The 19523-nt window shown below is 43.9% G+C and overlaps 1 protein-coding gene across 1 annotated transcript in view; it reads right to left on the minus strand.

Annotated features, from left to right (window-relative positions):
• The window catches only part of LOC144691420 (paladin-like), a 144798-nt gene that overhangs the window by 36771 nt on the left and 88504 nt on the right, over window positions 1-19523 (minus strand). Inside the window, exons 15-16 of the mRNA XM_078559507.1 lie at window positions 13834-13905; window positions 10860-11000 (exon numbers count right to left, since the gene is read on the minus strand). Coding sequence (XP_078415633.1) covers window positions 10860-11000; window positions 13834-13905 — 213 coding nt within the window. The remainder of the gene's footprint in view (window positions 1-10859; window positions 11001-13833; window positions 13906-19523) is intronic.

Raw genomic sequence — 19523 nt, forward strand, 5'->3', positions numbered from 1 at the left:
GTGGATTGCTTTCAGTGTGCAAATTGGCCACTACATTTTCTACATTGCAACAGCGACTGCACTTTAACAATTTATTTCCTTGACTAGAAAACATTTTGGGATATCTGAGGTCATGAACGGTGCTATAAAAATGCAAGCCTTTCTTATACTAACTAATATTTAGATGGCTGAGAATAGTGAAAGGACCATTTTTATAGGTCTGTAATGGAGGTTGTTTTACTGTCATTCCCAATATTTAAATTGTATCACACAATGCTGTTTATTGCAAAATTGTATACATAATGTAGGCAGATCATTGAAAAATTAACAAAAGACATTTAAGAAGTTCTTCTCAGGACGGATTATGTTTTTCTCATTTGACTATTTTTTTGTTAAGGAGATGTTCCTCACTTTATGCTGATGTATTTTTTTAGTTGAAACATGATGAATAGTTCAATTCATAGCCGTCTGCTCCTGGAATCAATCCCGTTTCTGACTTGTTTAATCAAATCAGAAATTACAGCAAAATGACTGTCCCACTTTTGGCAAATGCATTCTAGGGTTAAGCTCTATGAGATATAGGGTCCTCCAGTTGACTAACTCAATGTAAATATGCCCTCATTATAACCTTAAGTAGTGCATATTTTTCCTAGCCTTTTATCCTGGAATGATCACATGATGTCTCTAATCCATTGGGCCTGCAGCATTTTTGAATGGACTTCACAGCTGTTCTAAAAATATATTCTTTGACAGGATTTGGGCATCGCTATCTAGGCCAGTATTTATTGCCCATCCCTAATTGCTTTGAGAAGAAGGTGCTGAGCCACCTTCTTGAACTGCTCCAGTCCATGTGGTGTAGGTACACCCACAGTGCTGTTAGGAAGGGAGTTCCAGGATTTTGACCCAGCAACAGTGAAGGAACGGCGATAAGCCAGGATGATGTGTAGCTTGCGGGGAAGTTGCAGTGGGTAGTGTTCCCATGCATTTGCTGCCCTTGCCCTTCCAGGTGATGGAGGCCACAGGTTTGGAAGGTGCTGTCGAAGGAACCTTGGCGAGCTGATGCAGTGCATCTTGTATATGATGCACGCTGATGCCACTTTGCATCACTGGTGAAGGGAGTGAATGTTTAAGATGGTGGATGTGTTGCCAATCAAGCAGGCTGCTTTGTCCTGGATGGTGTCAAGCTTCCTGAGTGTTGTAGGAGCTGCACTCATCCAGGCAAGTGGAGCATTTCATCCTATTCCTGACTTATGCTTTGTAGATGGTGGACAGGCTTTGGGGAGTCAGGAGATGAGTTACTCACCACAGATTTCCCAATATCTGACCTGCTTTTGTAGCCGCAGTATTTGTATGGCTGGAAATGTTGAATTGTAAAATATTTTCTGCAACTTTACATGGATTTATGTCACAATCAAGTTCAGGCATTTCAGATATATATCAGTTAAGGAGAATGCTTGCAAGCCAGATGGTCATTACAGTGTAAACTGGGTGGCTACAAAAACAACACTGAAATTGCTAGATCCTTAGTAGCACCTCACAACTTCCAGCATCAGAGAATGAGAATCACAATGAATTTGTTCAGCATTCATAAGGCTCTGCAAAAACTAAACAGCGAGAAGTTCAGTGAATGTAATATGGTAGATCATCCTGTGCATTGTGAAAGAAATGGTCTAGAGTTCTTTATTATGACCAGTACTCTTCACATGTGGAAAAGCTGGAGAACTCCACCAAAGTACAAAAGGCAAGAAAGTCCATTCATCCCACCTTAGTCTATCTAATGAGAAACACAGTCCAATACTTAATAACATCAAAGTATTTCCAGGATTTTTATTCCTGCAACTTCACCAAAAGTCCAATCTATGTGTTGATCATTCATATCATGAAGAACTTCCTGATGTTAGTCAAAATTTGTCTTTTACCAGTTCCACTCTGTGACTCTTTTTCTGACTGCCATGATTTGGTTTGAACTGCTGTTCTGGAGTTATCTTTTAGATACTGTTGACTACCTTTTATACTGCTTCAGGGCCACTTGTCAGTCAGTCACCTCCCATCAAGGCTGAAAAGTTCACTTTCTCCAATATCTTTGATAATAACATGAGAAAATCTACAGCACAAAAACACTATTCAGCTCAGCTCCCTCCAGAGTCCACGTATGATCATTCATTCATTCAGCTGATTGTTGTGGCTGCACTCAAGATCCCTCTCCGATTATTCTATCAATAACTTCCCTCCCAGACCTCTTGTTATCCCATTGCTTTAGGGAGCATTACTTTCCTTCCTCAACCTCTCCTGAGAGAAAACAAAATAAAGCAGCGCTTTTAAAGAAATAAAGAAGTAAAAAGAATTGCATTTATACAGAGCTTTTCATGACCTCAGAACATCCCAAGCACCCTATAGCTTGAAGTGTAATCACTGTTGCAAAACACAGCAGGCAATTTGCCCACATCAAATTGCCGGAAGGGTGATAATAGCAAGATTTTCTTTTAATTGAAGTTGGTTGAGGGATAAATATTGGCCAGGACACCAGGGAGAACATTCCTACTTTTCTTTGAAATGGTTCACCTGGGAGGGCAGATGGAGCATCAGTTTAACAGTTCATTTGAAGGGCAGCATATCTGGCAGTTGCTCAAGTTTCTGGAGTAGGACCCTCAACCTTCTAATTCAGAGTGCTACTATTGAGCTAAGGTTAATATTTTAGTACCACACTAATCCTCAGTCATCCTCCTCCTCAACTGATATGGATTTAGCTCCTTGTGAAGATGCCAGTGGATTATTTGGAGCAATTTCAAGGCTTTTCTCTGTACTGTTTTCAGACTTTAAATGTCCCCTTGTGTCTCCATGGCCAGGACTGGATACAGTACTCAAAGTATTGTGCAGTTGAAGCTTGACTTTCTCTGGCTTGTAGTCCCTGTCCAGTTAAACACTATATTTGCTTTGTTACATACTCGACCACAGTGATGGCTGATTTCATGGTAGGCAGATTTTTCTTATCCGGAGAGTTGCACTCCATGGCCTTGGCTCGAACACTTCTGTGGGTTCCCACCTACACTGGTCCACTGAACTGAATCAGTATCAGTACTTTCAGGGTAGAGGAAGGGGGGCAGCAGGAATTTCAGCAGAAGTTGCTTTTACTTTACAGAGAAATTACTGAGTGAAGAAGTTTCTCCTCATCTCAGTCCTAAATGGCCTAGCCCATATTCTGAGACTGTGACCCCTTGTTCTAGACCCTATCCCCAGCCAGAGAAAACATCACCCCTGCATCTAGTCGGTCCAGCTGTGTCCAAATTTTATACGTTTCAATGAGGTCCCCTCTCATTCTTCTAAACTCCAGTGAATTCAGGCCTAGTCGGCCCAATCTCTCCTCATAAGACAATCCTGCCATCCCAAGAATCAGTCTGGTGAACCTTCACTACACTCCCTCTATGCCGAGCATATCCTTTCTTAGGTAAGGAGACCAAAACTGCACACAATACTCCAGGTATGGTCTCACCAACACCCTGTATAGCTGCTGTAAGACATCCTTACTCCTGTACTCAAGTCCTTTCACAATGAAGCCAACATACCATTTGCCTTCTTAACTGCTTGCTGCACCTGCATGCTTGCTTTCAGTGATTGGTGTACAAGGACACACAGGTCCCTTTGTACATTAACATTTCCCAATCTAGCACCATATAAATAATGTAAATAATACTCTGCCATTCTGTTTTTTCTACCAAAGTGGATGACTTCACACTTATCCACATTATAGTGCACCTGCCATGTATTTGCCCATTCACTCAACTTGTCTAAATCACCTTGAAGCCTCTTAACACCCTCCTCATTGCTCACATTCCCACTAAGTTTCATGTTGTCAGCAAACTTGAAAATATTACATTTGGTTCCCACATTCAAATCATTGATATATATTGTGAATAGCTGGGGCCCAAGCACTGATCCCTCTGGTATCCCACTAGTCACCGCCTGCCACTGTGAGAAAGACCCATTTATTCCCACTCTATTTCCCACCTGCTGACCAATTCTCAATCCATGTCAATATATTACCCTCAATCCCATGTGTTTTACTTTTGCACACCAACCTCTAATATGGGACTTTATCAAAAGTTTTCTGAAAATCCAAATATGCCACTTCCACAGGTTCTCCTTATCTATGTTGCTAATTACATTCTCAAAAAACTCCAATAGGCTTGTCAAACATGATTTCCCTTTCATAAACCCATGCTGACTTTGTCTAATCCCACTGATATTTTGTAAATGTCCTATTATCACATCCTTTATAATAGACCCTAGCATTTTCCCTACTATTGATGTTAGGCTAGCCGGTCTATAATTCCCTGTTTTCTCCCTCCCTCCTTTTTTAAATAGTGGGGTTACATTTGCCATCCAGAATCTACAGAGTTTTGGAAGGTGACAACCAACACATCCATTATTTCCAATGCCATCTCCTTTAGTACACTGGGATGTAGATTATCAGGCCCTTGGGATTTATCAGCTTTTGGTCCCATTAATTTCTCCGACACTATTGTTTTAGTAATACTAATTTCCTTCAATTCCTCCTTCTCACTAGACCCTTGGTTCCCTAGCATTTCTGGGAAGTTATTTGTGTCCTCCTCTGTGAAGACAAGTAGTTGTTTAATTGCTCTCCCATTTCCTTGTTTTCAATTATAAATTCTCCCGTTCAGTACCAGAGCTTAGGGCAGCAGAAGGCAAGGCCCCAGTGGTAGAGCAATTAAAATTGAATATGCTCGAGGGACTGGAATTGGGGGAGTATATCAGAGGGTTGTAGGACCAGAGGAGATTACAGAGACATCTCATCAGATACTCTGTCAAACACTACTGGGAACTAAAATTTTGGGATCTTTCTTATTGAAAAGCAGTTGAATTATCATGTTATTTGTTGTTAGGGATAGTGGATGCATTGGTTTTCCCCAGGGTTGGAAAGTAACAAACATAACCCCACTGCTTAAGAAAGGAGGAAGAGAGAACACAGGAAACTATAGGCCAATAGGCCTTGCGTGAATAGTAAGTAAAATGTTAAAATCTATTGTTCGGGACATTGTCACTTCAAAAATCATAATATGATTAAGCAGAGTCAACACAGATTTATCAAAGGGAAATTGTGCTTGAGAAAGCTGTTAGAGTTTTTTGACGATATAACCCACAAGTTGGATAAGCGGCACTCATTGGATGTTGTGTATTTGGATTTTCAAAGGGCATTCAAAAAGGTTATTACACAAAATTGGGACTTGGAATTGGAGAAAATATATTAGCATGAATTGAGGATTGCCTAATAGACAGAAAATAAAGAGTAGGAGTAAATGGGACATTTTTAGATGGGCTGTAATTAGCAGGGCACCACAAGGATCAGTACTTGTACCTAAACTATTTACAATCTATATTCATGACTTTGGTGAGGGAACTGAGTGTCACGTATCTAAGTTCGCTGATGATACAAAGTTAGATGGGAAAATAAGAGGAGGAGGATGCAAAGCCTTGGGTCCAGATGAACTACCTCTCTGGATCTTAAAGTTAGCAGCTGGTGAACTGGCTCCAATACTGACCTATCTTTTCAAGAGCCAATCAACACCAGCTACTTACCAGACAGTAGAGATAGGCTAACATCTGAGGCATATTCAAAAAAGGGGATAAAAGTCAGCCAGAAACCTACAGACCAGTATCTCTCACCTGAGAATGCTTGAACATATTGTTCGTTCTCATGTCATGAAGCACATTGAAGCTCACAATATCTTAGTGGATAGTCAGCATGGTTTTCAGATCTGCCAAAACACATCTTTTACAGACTGTTGATGACCTAGCTTCAAGTCTTGAAAGCGATGAAATGACTCATATGGTAATTTTGGATTTCTCAAAATCTTTTGACAAAGTTCTCCTTGAGAAGCTCTTGTTCAAACTTCACTGCTACGGAATCAGGGGAGCATTATTAAATTGGATTCAGCACTTCTTAACCAGCAGACAAAGAGTGGTGTATGCTGGTGTATGATGTTGTCTCTCTTAGAGAAATCCTGTCTGGAGTGCCGCGGGGAACTGTGTTGAGATCCTTTTTCTTCCTGACATACATAAACAGTCTTCCCAATAAGTTAAAAAAAGGGTATGTGACTATTTGCAGAAGACTGCGTGATCCATGCATCAGGGAAAAATTACGATCATATTAAATAATTGCAAGATGAGCTGATGGAATTGCAAAAATGGCAGAACCAATGGGAGATGGCATTCAATGCCAAAATATGCCATGTCATGTGGATCACTAACAAAAAGGACCCACATACAGATAGATTCAAGTTCTATAATCAAACTCTCCAACTGGTCGATACAAAACCATACCTGGGGGTTCATCTTAAAAACAGTCTTCAATGGGGCTCCCGTATTCAGCAGATAAAATTTGAAGCAAACAGAGTCCTTGGATTTCTGAGGAAGAATCTTTGATATTACGACAAAAATAAGATTGAAGTAACCCAAAGGCGTGCTGTGCATTTCTGCATAAATCAATATGAGAAATACACTAGTGTCTTATCCATGATCAAAGATTTGGAAAGGGAATCATTGCAGCAAAGGAGAGAGAAAAGTAGGCTGACCATGTTCTATAAAATATGGAATGAGCTGGTGGGAATTGACAGAAACAAGTACCGGGTGCCCTCCAGCAATAACAAAACATGAGGTAACCATTCACACAAACTACAAACACCATTTGTTCCCAAGACAGTGTACCAGCAATCTTTCAGACCAAGAACAATTTCACAGTGGAATAAGTTGCCAAAAGGAATAGCCACAGCCCCATCACTTCATCACTTGAAACCTTCAAGACTCATCTTTATAAGTATCTTCATTTATAAGTTTTCATTATCATAACTACCATGTCAGAGGGTCATGCCTGATTCAGCTAGCGCTAACCACATTTATAAATGTTGACAGAATACAGATGTGCCAACACAACCAAAAACAGAAGCATAAGCAAAAAGAGACTACAGAGGGATACAGTCAGATTGGGTAAGTGGGCAGGAACATGGCAGATGGAATATGACGTGGCAAAGTGTGAAGTTATCAACATTCGTAGGAAAAATAAAAAAGCAAAATATTTTTTGAATGGCGAGAGATTGGGAAATATTTGCATTCTGTGGGATCTGGATGTCCTTGTACATGACTTACATAATTTTAACATGCAGTTACATCAAGTAATTAGGAAGGGAAATGTTTTGTTAGCTTTTGTTATAAAGGGATTGGAATATAAGAATAAATAAGTTTTAATACAATTGTACAGGGCATTAGTGAGGCCACACCTAGAATCACTGTATGCAGTTTTGGTCTTCTTACCTAAGAAAGGAAATACTTGCCCTCAGGAAAGTGCAACAAATGTTCACTAGACTGGTTCCTGGGATGTGGGGTTTGTCCTATTAGGAGAGGTTGAGTTGACTACAGGCCTATATTCCCTGGAGTTCAGAAGAGAGAGAGGAGATCTAATTGAAATACATAAAATTCTTCAGATAGATGCTGAGAAAATGTTTCCCTATATGGGGAATGTAGTATAAGGATCTGGCACATACAAGGCTAATGTGGGATTGAGTACAGTACCGCCCACACAGTGATGTAAGAAGGCATATGACCCAGACCTAGGGTCAGTGTCGTGTTGAGCAGAGACATGTTAAGACCTAGACATGGAGATAGCTCCTTGCCTATAGCCTCTACTGTATATATGTATATCGTTACAAGCAGTTAATGAAGACTTACTGGCCAGAATCTTTAGGTCGGCGAGCGGAGGGTGGGGCCCACTTGCCGACGCGTAAAATGACACGGGATGACGTCGGGCGGAACTCCCGATGTCACCCCGCGTTATTTCAATTTTCAGGTCGGCGGGGGCGCGGCCGAATCAGCTGTGTGCCCGCTGACCTGTCAATGGCCAAATGAGGCCATTTAAAAAGTAATTGACTTAATTAATGGACCTGCGCGTCCAACCTTAAGGTTGGTGGGCAGGTCAGGAGTCCAGGCGGGCTTCAGAAAAAGCGGGCGGGATGAGGTTTCATGAGGGTTTTTGAAAATTTAATAAAGGTTAGAGTTAAAGTGATGGACATGTCCCAACTCATGTGACAGTGTCATATGAGGGGGCATGTCAGGAAAATTTTGTTTCTGCTCCTTGACCATTTTTAAATTTGGCACCGATCTCCCTGAGGCAGCACTTTGCCTCAGGGAGATGAGTGCGCTCTTCCACGCGCATGCACGAAAGAGCGCACTCCAGGCTCCCGCATAGGGAGTGCATTGCGCTTCCTGGCAGACGTCACACTGGGCGGGCCTTAATTGGCCAGCCCACGTAAAATGGCGGCGCGCCCCCAATCGAGGGCACTGATCGGAGGCGCGCCTGCCCACGCCCACTCCTGAAATTCCCCCCCCCGACAAGGGGAAAATTCTTCCCACTGTTGACATACAGAAGATATGAAGACTTCTTTAAGAGACACGTTCTGTAACCAACACCATCTCAACTTGTTGCCAGCTCAGGATCAAACACCCTCAAATCACAGAAATGCTGAAAGACTAAGAGAAAGAAAACCTTCAAAGGAAATTCTGACCTGAAAGCAGCTCCCAGCTGAAGCTGAAGACACTGAGAAAATTCGCCAGAGAAAAGCACCTGGGAGCTGAAGGCAAAGACTTACTGCCACAGAATCTCCCTTGGAAGTCCAGAGCCTGCCAGGGTGAGCCAAATCTTTTTAAGTTCCAGGCTGCAGCTAGTCCTGAGAACCCATTTTACTAATCCAGAATCAGAAGCTGTTTGAACAAAGACTCATCAGGAAAACCCGATCCCTGACCTGGCGCCTCAACACGTAGCCTCCGAATTTAAAAAAATAATAAATAATTAAGTTACTCAGCCTCTTGGGAATGTTGCAACTGTCCGATTTGTAAAACAGCAAGCTTGTGTTGAATTTGAATGTCTTGCTACTCGCAACAGTAAATCACTGAACAAAATAAGTCAGCAGAAAGGTGACCCATGCCGCCATTGTTAAAAACTTTCTTCCAGATGCGCGCTGCTGCCATTTGCAGAGCCTGCCAAAACCAGCAATTGCAGGAAATCCTTGATACTCAGTGTACAGCGACGCCATCTTGAAAGCCTATAAGACCTTAAAGCTGTACACACACTTTAAACATCTTTAACACGGATCACAATTCCACACTTCCATTTCCACCTTGGGCTCACTCAAGGAACCATGGATCAACGCAACAGCCAAACTGACCAGGTGTGGTTCAACATAAAGTAATGGAAGAAAATAATGAAAGCATTACCTAAATGCCAGTCCAACCTCCAAACCAACAAGAGCCAGAACCATCAGAGCCTACCACTCTTCCGACAGAACAACTAACAAGATGTGGAAGGGTTATAATGCCTCCAGACTGCCTGAACCTCTAAATTCAAGGACTTGAAGGCGGAGGTTAATAGGGGAAGATGAAGTGAGAACATTGTAATAATGTTAATACAGTAATTGCAATAATGTTGAAATAGCATTAAGACAGAAACAACAAGGTAAATGCACAAGATTAATAACAATGTAAGGCACAAAGTAAGTTAATGAACTATGTATCCATGGGATGAAAACTTGGGGGGAGGTACAGTATAAGGGTTGGGCACATACAGGGTTAATGTGGGACTGAGTACATTACTGACCACAAAGTGATGTAAGAAGGCATATGACCCAAACCTAGAGTCAGTGTGGTGATGAGCAGTGACGTGTTAAGACCTAAAAATGGAGATAGCTCCTTGCCTGTATCCTTTACCCAATATATGTATATAGTTACAAGTAGTTAATAAAGGCTTGCTGTTAACATATAGAAGACTACAAAGGCTTCTTATCAGACACATTCTGTAATCAACACCATTTCAACAGGGAATCAAGAAGACAGAGTCATAGTCACAGAATAAAGAGCCAACAATTTAGGACTGAGGTGAGGAGATACTTCTTCATACAAATGTTATAAATCGGAATTTTCTACCTCAGAACACTGTGGATGCTCAGTCATTGAGTATATTCAAGACTGAGATCAATACATTTTAGGCAAAAGGGAAATTAAGAAATATGGGGATAATGTGGGGAGGTAGAGTTAAGGTAGAAGATCAGCCATGATCTCATTGAATGGAGGAGCAGCCTCAAAGGGGCCAAATGGCCTACACCAGCTCCTATTTCCTATGTCCTTATTCTCTTGTCTTTTTCTGACAGTGTAATTAACTCACTGTAAGTAATGTTTCAAGTTTAGCATTAATGTAACCATCTGACAAAAATAGGTAGGAAAGTATGTTATGAAGAGGACATAAAGAAGTTGCAGACAGATACAGATAGGTTGAGTGAGCCGGCAAAAATCTGGCAGATGGAGCATAAGGTGGGAAAATGTAAAGTTGCTCACTTTGGCAGGAAGAATAAAAAAGCAAAGTATTACTTAAACAGAGAACAACTGCAGAGTCCCAAGGTGCAGAGGGATCTAGCAATCTACCTTCTGTGCAAAATTACCAATCATTCTGCTTTCACTCCAACTATAGATAACCAGAAAATGTTGTCACATTTTGGCTTTTGGGTGACAGACTGGGGGAGTGCACTGATCAACCATCAATTTCAGAAGCATAAAGAGGCCCCATGATTTTGAGGTCCCAATTTCCCTATCAAAAAGGATCTATCACCTAAAATAGGCAGGTGCTTTAGGCGCCGGGGAATAGGCCCCTTTCAAAATGCTAATGCCGGCAAAGGAAGTGAAAATCAACCCCAATATGTTCATTGAATAAATTGTCAACATAATAGAAAATTAAAAATAAACATATAAAATATATTAATTTTCTGTTGGTAGTAAGTGACACAGCCCCATTTGGAATATACAAATGATAGGTCAAGTGTTACCTTCTTATAGGTGTTGACAATGAGCTCTCTTAGGTGATGCATCATGGGAGTCATTGAATCACTCACTGCATCAAGTGCTCTGTCCACTTCCTTCTTCATCTCATCACCATTTGGAAGAAGACGAACCAGGTTAAGAATGGCCTGAGGGAAACATAGTTGGAGATACATAAAAAATTAAGCTTAGGGGATCATTTTCTGACTTTGTACCCCAATGACGAACTTTGACCACCCGCTGTACAGCCAATCATGGGCATGCTGTTAATGGTTTTTCAGACGTGTGATCATAGGTGGCATATTTTCCTTTGGTCTGTACTTGCAATATGATCACTTTACAATCTAATGGTGACCCAATTGTAAAATATTATCTTTCCTCATCTGGCCCAAAATCCTATCACAAGGGCATGTGCAATTGAGGGAGGTCATTCAGCCCATCTAACTCATATTTTCGGACATTTTGGCTTTGAGACTCATGTGACTCCTCATTCCATATTTTACATTGATGTCTGACATAAAACTTCCAAATGGTGACATGGTCCTAATAACAGCCGATGTGTGTATTTCTATCATCAATGTATCTTTTTTCAGTGATTGTGTTGCGAGAAGATTTGCGGGATGCAAATTGGATTCACACCAGCCTCCAGCGGGATTTGCAATCTGCCTTGGTGGACACCATCGGATAATCCCACTGTCCTTTCACACCGGTGTGAAACCAATTTTTGGCTTTACCACCATATTGTCTGCTCACGCATGCCATGACGCCTGCTGCCAATGGGAGCAGACGATTCCAGTCGTAGATATGTCTAAACAGTAACTGGTTTATTGAAGGAACATAACTATTTACAGGTAAACAAGGTCAGGTGTTACTCAGTTAGGCCATGAGCATTCTCCTTATAGACTCTTGGTCATGTCTCTTATATTATCATGTGGATAGTACTGTTTCGCCAGTCCCACACATGAACCCTATCAGCGCTGAACACACTAATACTACATGGGCGTTAGATCAATTGAAGCTTTGCAGACTGAGATAGATTTTTGTTAGGTAGGGTATTGATATTAATGCAGCAAAGATGGAAAACTGTGGTTGAGATACAGATCAGCTATGATGTATTTGATTGGCAGAGAAGGTGGAGGGGCTGAATGGCCTACTCTGGTTTCAATGTTTTCCTTCCAAGACTGGTAGGGGTAAGCTTGCCTCATGACCTTTGATTCAAGCTCAAACTTTTTTAAGCTGAGTTTTCATTTTTATTCCACATACTCAACCTTTTGCCCTTAAAGCTGTTCCTTTATAAAAGTATTGTTCAACAAACCCCTCCAAATTGAATATATGCTTAGAGCATTGTGGTCTTTACAGCCCTGCCACAGCACTGAAATAACTGTGGCAGTCACAAGTTGCATTCTATGTGACCGTAGCCATCCCTCTTCATCCTTCTTGACCTGTCTACAATCTTGAATATGGATGACCATATGATCCTCCTCCAATGCCTGTCTGTTGTGCAGCTGAATGGAACTGTCCCCTCCTGGTTCCATTCTTATTTACTCTTATTTGTAGAGTCGTAGTCAAAGAATTTCTTGCAATGGCTTATCTTCCCATTCCTGTACAGCTAGCTCTGAGTCCCCCATGGATGTATCCTTGAATTCCTCCTATTTGTCATTTACATACTGTCACTCAATGACATCATCTAAAAACATGTCTGATTTCTGTAAACTGATAAGACTAAGCTCTACCTCACCACCACCTCGCAACCTCTCCACTGTTTTGATTTGCCATGCTGCTAGCCGGACATCCAGTATTGGATGAGAAGACATTTTCTCCATTTAAGTATTGGGAAAGCAAAAAGCCATTGTCCTTAGCCACAATCTCCACAATCTCCATTCCCTAGCCATTGATTCTAACCCATGCCTTGGCCATTGTTTGAGAATGAACCAGACTGTTCACAAACTAGACTTCCTATTTGACTCTGAGCTGAACTACTGATCTTAAGTCTTCTCCAATGCGAAAGCTACATATTTCCATCACCATCTCCACCCCTGCCTCACCCCAAGTGCTGCTGAAACCACCATCCATAATTTTGTTACTATCAAACTCAACTCTTCCAATGCTCACCTGGCCAGACTCCCATCCTCTATCTTCCATAAAGTTCATCTCATCCAATACTCTGCTAGCTATTTCCTACCTCACACCAAATCCCATTCACCCAACTCTTTCTGCTCACTAATCTATATTTGCTCTGGGCCCAGAAATACATTTAATTTAAAATGCTTATCCCTGTGTTCAAATCCCTTCACAACCTTACCCCTGTTCTATCTCTATATCCTCCTCCAGCCCTATAAACCTCCCTAGAGCTCTGCATTTCTCCAATTCTGTTCCCTTATGCATCTCTGATTTTCTTTGCCCCACTGTTGATCATCATGTCTTCAGCTGCATGGGTCCAAAGCTCTAGAATTACCTCCCTACATATCTCTGCTTCTCTACCTCACTTTGGTCCTTGAAGACACTCCTTAAAACCCACCTTTCTGACAGGATTTTGGTTGCTTGTCCTAAATTTTCCTTATGTGGCTCAGCGTCAGATTTTTCTGATAATGTTCCCATGAAGTGGTTTGAGTCTTTTTAGAGTGTTAAGGTGCTAAATAAATGTAAGTGGTTGTTCTTGCATTTTAGCACAGGCACTAACTAGTTTGTTTTTAATAGGTTAACACCTCCATTAGAGGACAGGAGACAGGAATATTATCATTATCCATCTTTCAATAGCAGCAGCTGAGCGTAGATGCCTTTATTTAGAACTTTACAGCCTAAAGCTTCCAAGGATTTATCAGTGGTGAGCAACTACCAGTGAGTCACCAACACAGATCAGAAAATCACAGCAAAATGCTTTGATATCAGCCTGACCAATGAAAATTCAACTCTAAATCTATATTTTTGTAAAGATTGTCAATCCTCTGAGCAATCATATTCAGAAATATTGTAGCTTCTTACCTCAAACTCCCCCCTTGTGTACTTGGCATCAGGAATGCTTACCATATCCTCTACAAAAGACTCTGGAAACCCCTATGGAGAGAAGTCATCTAATTTGAAGTTAATTCAGCTTAAACAAAAATTACATAATATGACAAAAAATATCACAGGCACGTTGCTTTCAAACACGGTCCACATGAAAAATAATAATGTTTGAAAGGATTAGAATAAATAGAGGCTAAGTAATTTAAGACTGTTCCCAAATGGTTGACAAACCGACAACAACATAAAGACCATGAAGGCCACAACTGGGTTATCAATCTGAGCAAGGATTATTGCTGGAAGAATAACGGGGGAAGTTAGAGGAAACACTTTCACACAAAGGGTGTTTTAAACATGGAATGCTTTACCACAAGTCATTACGTTCGAAGATTATCACGTCACTTAAAAGGCAATTAGATATGTACATGATTGTTCACTTGCACAAAGAAAAAGCACAAAAATCTGTGTGTGACAACCTTAAAGGATCTCACTTCTTGTGATAACTGGTAAGATTCTAGCAAAAATGTTACTCAACAGATTCACATAGCAGACTGTGTACTGCCAGAAAGTCAAAGTGGGTTCAGGAAAGGCAGGGGCACTTGCGACATATCTTCACCCTCCGGCAAATACAAGAGAAATGCCACAAACAGCAGGTAGGATTTGTTGGCCTGAAGAAGGCCTTTGACACACGATAAAAAGAGAAGCCTTATGGAAAGTCTTAGCCAAACTTGGATGTCCTAATCGAGCTGTAAATCTGGCACAGCTGTTTCATGATGGAATGACGACCAGAGTCTCTGACTGTGATGAATACACTGGTCTCTAATGTTGTGAAGCAGGGTTGCGTTATGGCACGTGTGGTCTTCGGTATATTCTTTGCTCCCATGCTTTCTGGGGCATTTGATGAAATATTAATCCAATTCAGAACAGATGGCAATCTCTTCAACCTGAAAAGACTGAAATCCTTAAATAAGATATCAGAGATGACTTTACTGGAATTGCTGTTTGCTGATAACTGTGCCCTCATGTCACATTGAGCATGGCCTTTAAAGGATCATGGACTGTTTCTCAAAAGTGTCTGACAACTAGGGCTAACCATCAGCTTATGCAAGACAGAGATACTCCAGTAACCACCACCAAATTCTGACTACACCCCACTTATTATAACTATCAATGACACAGGTTGTAGATAACTTCACCTATCTCGGAAGCATAATTTCCAGAAATGCCTGCATTGACAATGAAATGGCGGGACATGCTCAGCACTTGCCCACTTACGTAAAAGACTGTGGAGGAAATGAGATACCAAACTTACAACAAAACTAGCTGTGCACAAAGCTGTGACAATACCTACCTTTCTATATGCCTGTGAGACAAGGATTACCTACTTCAGACATATTAAGTGGTTGGACAGGTTTCTCAATACATGCATTCAGAACATCATGGATGTTAAAAGGGAGGACAAAGTGCCCAACACAGATATTTCAAAGAGTAGAAATGTCTAGAATCAAAACACTCAGCATCAGAGCTCAGCTCAGATGGTATGTATGTCTGATGATAAAATTCCTAAGACAGTCATGTATTCACAACTTCAACTTGGACACCATCTAAGAGGTGGCAGAGATTAAGGTTCAAGGGCTCCTTGAAGGCGAACCTCAGGAAATGTGGCATGTTCACCATGGGCTGGGAGAAAAATGCACAAGAAAGAACTCCCTGGGGAGTATATTAAGTAGTTGTATTGTTTCCTTCAAATAGCAAAGAATACAGGCAGTTAAGGGCAAAAGGCAAGCTAGCAAGACTGGTCAGTCCCAACAAAATCAAACAATTCATCCATGCCTGTACAGTGGGGCACCATGCACATCCCCAATCGGGCTCCATATCATGGACGGAATCGTCCAGTCCCATTGGCAGCTGGAGTAATGGCAGGTGGGGGGGACAACTTGGCAGGAGGGGCAGAAATCGGTTTCACGCCAGCGTGAAAGCACAGCGGGATCATCCGATGGTGTCCGCCATGACGGAAAATGAATCACGTTGGAGGCCTGCGTGAATTCGATTTACATCTGGATAATGGAACACAAAGTAAAGCCCAACCAGAATTGACCCCCGCTCCTGATGTACTGGCAGGAAATCACACCGGCCCAGAACACATCTGGACAAACGTGATATGCAGAATTTGGCACTTACTATTAGGGCCTTGCTCAGAGCGCTGACATCCGAGGAGATGATGATGCTGGAGCCCTCAGCTATCGGACCCTGGAGGAACACATGCATCGCATGCTGGGTGGATCCTCATACACATGGCTCCACCGCGAAGCAGCTCACAGAAGGTGGGAGGTCTCCGTTGACACTTTGGGTCTGATTCGGAACATCACAGTCTTAGCCATGGGCTGCGCCAGATGATCGGCGGTGGGGGAGAGGAAGATCTAGCTGTGAGTGGGGGAGGAAGGTGTACCGGGGGATGAGGTTGCGGTGGGGGGAACAAAGGTGTTGAGGGGGTGAAGCTGGGATGGGGGGAACAAAGGTGTCTGTGGGGGAGGTGAGGTTGGGACAGGGGAGGAAAGAGTATGGGGAAGGAGGTTGTAACATGAGAGAATGCAGCAAGTGCGGAGGTAGGGGTAAGGGGGGAGGAAAGCGTAAGGGAGGGAGTTCGGAGGTGGGGGAGGTGTCCGGGGGGAAGAGGGAGTAACGGTGGGGGACGGAGTAAGGGTGGAGGTGGAAGTAAGTGTGGAGGGAGGGAGTAAGGGTGGAGGGAGGGAGTAAGGGTGGAGGACGGAGTAAGGGGGAGGATGTCCAGGTGAACGTGCAATGGAAGGGTCTGTGGAGTCAATGACTGCTTCCTGGGGAGCGAACTGAAGGTGGGTGTGTCAGTAGCAGTAGGAGGGACAGCGAGGGTGGTTGGTGGGGACTTGGAGGCAGGCACTGACCCTGGAGGTGGGAAGAAAGAGGTCAGGGAGGTCAATATGGATAGGGGTGGGATTCTCAGTAAGGTAGGGAATGTGCATATTCACCTGGAGATCCCTGAAAAAAAGGGTTTCTGGTTGGTAGGTGACAGTGGGGAGGTGGAAGGTGATGCCAGGGGGTCGACGGTGATGGGGGAAATGACATGAGTGACTGGGGGAGGGGAAAAGATGGGGAGTTAACAATATAATTGACCGCAGCCATGGTTGTCAAAATCGAAAATGAGCGGAGCCTCGTGTTGGATGGGCACAGGTGCTGCATTGGGAGTGTGATCAGTGGGTGGGCGGAGATGCAGCTCAGCTCAGATGGACAACTGAGAGAGAACCCCAGCAGGCAGCATTGAAAATGCTTAGGACATTGAGATGAGTGTGATGGATGAAGGCTCTGCGTGCATGGGAGAGTGTTTGCACGAGGCTCCAAAAGGCCCTGCCACATACACACTTATCTCTCCAGAATCACTCATGATCCAGCTGCGTACAGCTGAACTACTAGTGTGGGGGGCAGGGGGATGCAATGGGAGGATTCGTGAAACCCATAAATGAAGCTGAAAGACAACATTACACATTATTCCATGAAAGTGAATATATTTTCAGGTTATAAAGTGACAAAATATGTTCCCCTGTGCAGCCACTTGTGATCAGAATTTTTTTACTTTTCTAGGCCTACCACTTCTAGGTGCTGCCCTGACATCCGCAGCAGGGGCGGAGACAGCCTGTGCAATGGTTGGCCCTGTTGCCTCTGATAACTTCGGCTTGGGTCCTCCGGAGGGCCGAGGCCTTGAGAGCCCTGGCTTGCTTTGGCTGTCCTCCTGTGTGCCGGCTGCTCCCTCTGCAGTAACAGAGGATGAGGTTGAAGGGGCCACAGGCAAAGGGGACTCAGAGGGAGCAGATAATCCCTGAGATTCCTGAGTGGATGACCCAGGTGTCCAGCTGCCATTCCTCCTCCCTTCAGGTGTCCAAGGGCCCCGGCCTAGCTCCTTGCAGGGGAAGGAGCACCTGGAGGGTTGTCGAGTGCCCCATTTCCCCTTCACATTGCCACTGCAGGAACTCACCTATGGCCACCGTGATGGAGTGCAGGTCCGCGCAATCTCCGCGTTCTGCTGGACCAGGGTCTCCATGGCATCCGCCATCCTTCCTATGGAGAACTCCATGCGCGCACGTGTGGGCACCACTTCATCAGGGGGCAGGTGGACGCACTCCTCCGACTGCTCTGGGTGGTGTTCCCCCACATTCTGCTGACTCTCCACGACGAGTTGGAAGGCCGATTCCAACGGATTGTCATCTGACTCAGACCTCACAGATGCCTGTTCCATGGCAGTCCTCCGAGTGCCAGGTGCTCTGCTGAACCTGCCTTCTCCCGCTGCAGGCACGTATCCGTGTGGTGACCACCAGATTGTGACCACCAAGCCTGCTCTAGATCGAGGTCCCACCGAGGTATATGTCTCTGCTCTGGTGGAGGATGTGGGTAGGCGCTGTGATGGGTCTTCCAGGCTGCTTATTCCCACCTCTTCAATGGAGAAGGAGTCCTCTTGGCTGGAGGTGAGGACCTGGGTGGAGCTGAGGGACTGTCTGGCTGAGGGTGTCAGTCACTTGGCAGAGCTCCCTGTGAACCAAAGTAGAGATAATTAGTGCACGGCAGCAGAGTCACAAACAGGAGAGAGAGCACTCACAGTTATATTGAGAGAGGGATGATCATCATGTGCGTGTTCGCCACTGGCCTCATCGTCTCTGTAGGCACAATCCATGTCCTCACTAGTCAGCGCGATGGCACACTCCTCAGAGTGAGTGAGGTGCCTATTGTGGGCCACTCCACCCCCACTCTGGGACCTCTCCCTGCTGATGTGAGCCAGCTTCTCCTGCATGAAAACAGATGGAGAGAGTGTGAGCAGGACGCATGGCACTGTGTGGAATGTTTGTGTGGTGAGCGGAGCCATGGACGGGATGAGGACGTGAGCTCCAGAGGGTATGAGCCTGATGGAGATGTGAGGGTGTGTGTGAGAGTTAGTGGTGTTGTCCCTTGAGGTGTGAGATCCCTGCGGATGCGTGATGGGTTTGTCAGTGTGATGAGATGGTTGACTTACCCTGGCGGAATGGATGAGAGCATCCATCCTCTTCTTGCACTGGATGGCTGACCTCCTCTGTGCTCTGGTGGCACTGACTGCCACTGCTGCTGACTCCCAGGCCGGATTGGTGACTCTGATGGACCTCCTGTGGACAGGGCTGGGGTAGAGGGCATCAAGGCGGCCTTCCACTGCACCCAGCAGGCGCCCCAGAGAGTCATCACTAACTTTGGGGGCTGCCATGTTCTTTGCTTTAGGGGGCCATCTGTCGCCCGCAGCAGTCCTGGTCTGTTGACATGAAGTAGGCTGCGCTTGATGTGCTTTAAATATGGCGCCTGGAGCGAGGAAGTGCCGAGATTACAGCATGATGGCAAATCCAAGCCTGCCCACTGGTGATCAGGTGCATTTCCCATGAAGGCATTATTAATGAGATAGGACATGCTGGGAAGGGGACAATATGGCGTGAAAGCCCACCACTGCGGCCAGCGGGTAAAACATCACTTTTCATCCCTGCTACCGCACAGTGCAAATCTGGGATGATTCTGCCCCATGTTAAAAATGCAAACAGATGACTCTATGCACGCAAGAAATGGCCATCTCGATAATGAAGGGAAACCGACAATGATGAGATATGTATTTGAAAATGGAGAATATA

This window comes from Cetorhinus maximus, chromosome 2 (genome assembly GCF_964194155.1).
Source record: "Cetorhinus maximus chromosome 2, sCetMax3.hap1.1, whole genome shotgun sequence".
Classification (NCBI taxonomy): domain Eukaryota; kingdom Metazoa; phylum Chordata; class Chondrichthyes; order Lamniformes; family Cetorhinidae; genus Cetorhinus; species Cetorhinus maximus.